The sequence below is a fragment of the Hordeum vulgare genome, chromosome 5H, assembly GCF_904849725.1.
Source record: "Hordeum vulgare subsp. vulgare chromosome 5H, MorexV3_pseudomolecules_assembly, whole genome shotgun sequence".
NCBI lineage: Eukaryota > Viridiplantae > Streptophyta > Magnoliopsida > Poales > Poaceae > Hordeum > Hordeum vulgare.
The window spans coordinates 508,853,192-508,858,065 of NC_058522.1; the positions used below are offsets into that span (position 1 = coordinate 508,853,192).

At 45.4% G+C, this 4,874-nt stretch overlaps 1 protein-coding gene across 1 annotated transcript; it reads right to left on the reverse strand.

The window, feature by feature from the left end:
• Positions 1–522: 522 nt before the first annotated feature.
• Positions 523–1,149, reverse strand: LOC123398943 (auxin-responsive protein SAUR36-like). Its single transcript, XM_045093385.1, has one exon. The coding sequence runs from the start codon at positions 1,090–1,092 to the stop codon at positions 655–657; it is 438 nt and encodes a 145-aa protein (XP_044949320.1). The 5' UTR covers positions 1,093–1,149; the 3' UTR covers positions 523–654.
• Between the last annotated feature and the right edge of the window lie 3,725 nt (positions 1,150–4,874).

Sequence of the window (4,874 nt, forward strand, 5' to 3'; positions counted from 1 at the left end):
GTGTGTGTTATCAGGGTGTCAGCTTGTGTCACCTGATTATGGTGTGTATGCAAACTGGGATGTTTTGTCAGTTTTTATGAAATGAAAATTGGGGAAGGAAGAATTGTATCACCAGTCTCAAGATAAATGAAGAAACTAAAACATGAATGGTAATGTTTTGCGATGTTGTCGAGTTACACATATATTCCTATTTTAAACTACATAAAACAATATAAGCTGTGCTTCTCAAATGGCTCACTTTTTAATCACTTAAAGAGCAGACTAATTTACTGAGGTTTGCATCTGTTTTAACATCTTTCATATTACTATAAGTATGGATTGCATGCCTTCACTGTAGCAAGTTAAAAGTAAATAAAATAAAATAACGTTCTTCTGTTAGAACTTTGCGAAAAGATTTGGTAGAGACCAGGATGAGGTCTGGAGTGAACGAAGTATCTCAGGCTCTAGAGAGGATCAAGTATTTCAGGTCAGGACAATATTGAATATCCCCTTTGTTTCATGCCAAACAACAATATTAGGATATCGTTTCAACTGCAAAAGTGTTATTTCTTTACCTATTTACTGGGTATTTGCATACATCTATTTACACATTACATCACATGAAAGATTTACCAAAAAGGGGGTGCATATATAGATCAGGAAGACACGTTCTCACTAGCTAAAAATAGCCATCGACTCTAGACTCTTGTAAGCCATGGCGACGTCACTCTGGTTGCGGCACGGCATTACTACAGAACTAAGGACCGCCCTCTCCACCTCTATTGATGGCTTTCTCCTGAGCAAGCACATGACATACGCCATCACCGCAGCGTCGCAAGGTACCGTAATCCTGTCTTCACTCGTGAACCTGAACTCGTCCTCCGACATCCTCAGAAGCTCCCCGAACACCGTCGTACCGAGGTACACCAATGGGACCTCGAACTGCTCTCCACCAGCGGTGTAGACGATGCAGTGTCCCTTGTCTGCGATGGCCGATGCGCCGTGCAGGTTGGCATCTTTGATTGGCCCCTTCATCGCCAGCCTTCTCTTCCCGAGGGCTGATATCTTCTGCCACTTCTTTGCCTGTTGAACTAGCCTCTTAGGAGTGATCATGGCGTATCTCTTAGGATGAGATGAAACACGCTTTTGGAGAAATGCGTTGGTAGTTGAGTTTTTGGGTGGTGTGAAGACGCTTGTGTGCTAGTTGCATGTATTTATAGGATAGCAAGTGAACACTGCAGCCATATAAGTTTGTCTTATGGGTGTAGCACTGTAACCATCAGTATGAGTGTATGACTAGACAAAGTCATGGGGTTTATTTTCCTAGAGGTAGCTATCTTGCTCTGCATGATTGAGCTTTATACCCACTTTGCTTCCTAGTCTGCACTTTTAGGTCCACGTTGTTAATCCTTTTGTTGGTCCAGTCTTTGTCAGTCTTATTCTCCCATTATGGCAGCCTGCCTCATGCTGCTTGGTTTTACATTTGTAACCGGTTGCATTGGTGCTGCTGATTGCTGAAGGTGCAGAGTTTTTCTTCCACTCTTTGTTTGTTTGAATACCTTTTCTTCTAACATCGTTTTCAGAACTATGATCTTTTGATGACCGATAAACATATATACTAGCAGAAGGTCCCAAACCTGTGAAATCAGTATTTATTTATTTTTTAGTCTAAGTCAACCCGTCTATGTGAGATAATGCAAACTCAACAAAGAAGACACTGGTTATTTAACCAACTGCGCTCAGCTACCATTTTCTGGGACAATCATTTGTAACTGGTGCAGAATCAGTCTACTTGATCACTTCTGTATAAGCTGGTGTCATTGCTTCTAGTTCCAGATTCCCTACGGCCCGCAGTCCACAGATTCTTCATGCATTTATCTTCCTTTCTTAACTACTTTCCCTGCTGCCCATAGCTATGATTTCCAGCAATTATGTGGTCCACGTTAATGCTTTCTTCCTCTATTTTACTTCCCCCATTCAAGCCCCCATATGCCAATTTATTTGGTTCAAATGAAGCTTTCGTCTTCAGACATTCTTTTCTAGATTTAGTCAAGGGTGGTGCGAAGACACTTGTGTGCTAGTTTCCATGTATTTATAGTGTTGAAATATATTGCCCGCCTCCCTCCATCAGTTCGGACTTTTGGATGAGTTGATTGTAGCATGAATTCAATATGATACCATAGTCAAGAGGTGTGATGGGCGTAACCATCGGTATAACTTGTTGCCAGAGATGAAGTCATGGGGTTTATCTTCCTGGAGGTAGCTACCAGCTACTTGCTCTGCATGATTGAGCTTGATACCCATTTTGCTTCCTGCCGTCATGGATGGTAGATCATGAAACAATGAAGTTTGCTTGGAACCATTACTACTCCCTCCGTTCCTAAATATAAGACTTTTTAGAGATTTCACTAGAAGACTATGTACGAAATAAAATAAATGAATCTATACTATAAAGTATGGCTAAATACATCTGTATGTAGTCTCCTAGTTAAACCTCTAGAAAGACTTATACTCCCTCCGTTCCTAAATATAAGACCTTTTAGAGATTGCACTATAAACTATATACGGATGTATATAGACATATTTTAGAGTATAGATTCACTTATTTTGCTCCGTATGTAGTCTCCTAGTGAAATCCCTAAAAGTTCATTACAATGCTTCATTTTTATGATTTTCCTGACTTCTTTGGCACATAATAAGTGCACCTGTTTTACGAAAGGACAGCAAACGCCATCATTACAAATTTACATTTCACAATTCACATGGCGAGAGGGTCAATTTTTAGCGTGATCCCTGGCTACATGGGGAAGATTCTGCAACGGGTAGTCAAAGTCTGTTGATTACGTCATAGGAAAACATAAGAACCCGTGACCGTGTGCAGTTGGTATTTGTTTAGAGAGAGCCCTTAAATCCTAAAAAAAAGAAATAACCGTTTTTTTACGGGTTGGGCGAAAAAAAACGCGTAGACTAGAACCCCTAAATCCTTAAACCCTCAAAAAATTTTAAGGATCAGACCTGCAAACCCTCTCTCAGCCTGTAGAAGTGAGGATTGAGGGGCAAAATCTACCTCAACCCTCACTTCGAACCGGCCACGCGCGGGAGGGAAATATCCCGCCCCAACCTCCTCCCGCGCCTCCCCCGAGCCGCCGCCGGCCTGAGCTCCTCCACCGCCGCCCCGCCCTCGAGCTCCTCCACCGCCTCCGGCCGCATCTCGGGCCCAAGCTCCTCCACTGCCGCCGGCCCGAGCTCCTCCACCGCCGGCCCGAGCTCCTCCACCACCGCCGGCCCCGAGCTCCTCGCCCCCGAGCTCCGGCACCGCCGCCCCCGATCTCCTCCACCGCCCCGAGCTCCTCGCCCCCGAGCTCCGTCCACACCTCCGGCCTCCTCCACCGCCCCGAGCTCCGTCCACACCTTCAGCCTCCTCCACCGCGGGCTGTCGAAGGTTAGCTCCCCTGCTCCGGATCCCTCTGTCTCCTCCACCGCCAGCCTCCACACCGCCGGCCTCCTCCACAGCGAGCTCCGGCCGGCCCTGTTTCCTGTATTTTTTTTACAAAGCAACACTATATATTTTTTACAGAGCAACACTAGATGGATGCGTTATCCGATGATTCCGGTTGGTCGTCATCGGACGATTCGGACATTGAGGACTTGCTTCAAGACGATGACGTCGAGATGATGGGCCTCCTCCTCGACGTGAAAGAATTTGAAGACTGCGTGAAGCTGATGGATCAGAGGAGAGGGTCGAAGATGGGGCGAGTCACCATCTACCGGAACCGTTGTCTCGGATACAAACATTTGATCCGAGACTACTTTGCGGAGGTACCGACATACCCACCTCGCCTCTTCCAGAGAAGGTACCGAATGCGCCGTAGTTTGTTTGTGAAAATTGTCACCGATTGTGAGGCCGCCTCAGATTACTTCAAGCGTCGTAGATCCGCCGCCGCTATCATGGGGTTTAGTGCATACCAAAAGATATTGGCTGCAATGCGGGTGCTAGCCTATGGCATACCCGTGGACTTTACGGACGAATATCTTCGCATTGGACAAGATACAACCACGGCGTCCGTTCGTAGGTTTGCAAAATTGGTCATCCGGTTGTATGGTGATGAGTATCTTCGGGCATCCAACGAGGAAGATACAAAGAGATTGATGGAGATGAATGAAAAAAGGGGATGGACGGGGATGCTAGGTAGTCTTGATTGCATGCATTGGACATGGAAAAATTGTCCAAAGGCATGGCACAGAATGTATTGTGGTAAAAGTCGTGATGCTACCATTGTGCTTGAGGCCGTGGCATCGGAGGACACATGGATTTGGCATGCATTTTTTGGTTTGCCTGGAACACTCAATGATATCAATGTGCTCAATAGATCTCTTTTGTTCAAAATATTAGTTTCTGGGGATGCTCCAACTTATAACTATAAAATAATGGACAATGAGTACTCAATGGGATACTATCTCACCGATGGAATTTACCCCGATTGGGCAACTCTTGTGAAGTCCATCAAGGAAAAAATGGGGTGCCCTTAACCAGAAAAGAGGCTCATTTCACCAAGGCACAAGAGGCATGCCCGCAAGGATATTGAGAGAGCTTTCGGTGTTTTGCAAGCAAGATTTGCCATAGTTCGGAGTCCAGCTCGTTTTTGGGACAAAAAAACCTTGGAGAACATCATGAAATGTTGTGTGATTCTACACAACATGATCATCGAGGATGAGAGAGGGTTAAAATTGCCTTGTTTCTATGATAATGTTGGTACTCGTGTGCAACCGGAAAGAAACCCTTGTCGCGTACAAGCTTTTCTTGAAGCACATCGTCAGATTGAGGATGCAAACACTCATGGTCAGCTTCGGAATGATCTAGTAGAGCACCAGTGGCACTTGGCTGGGCGGCGCCA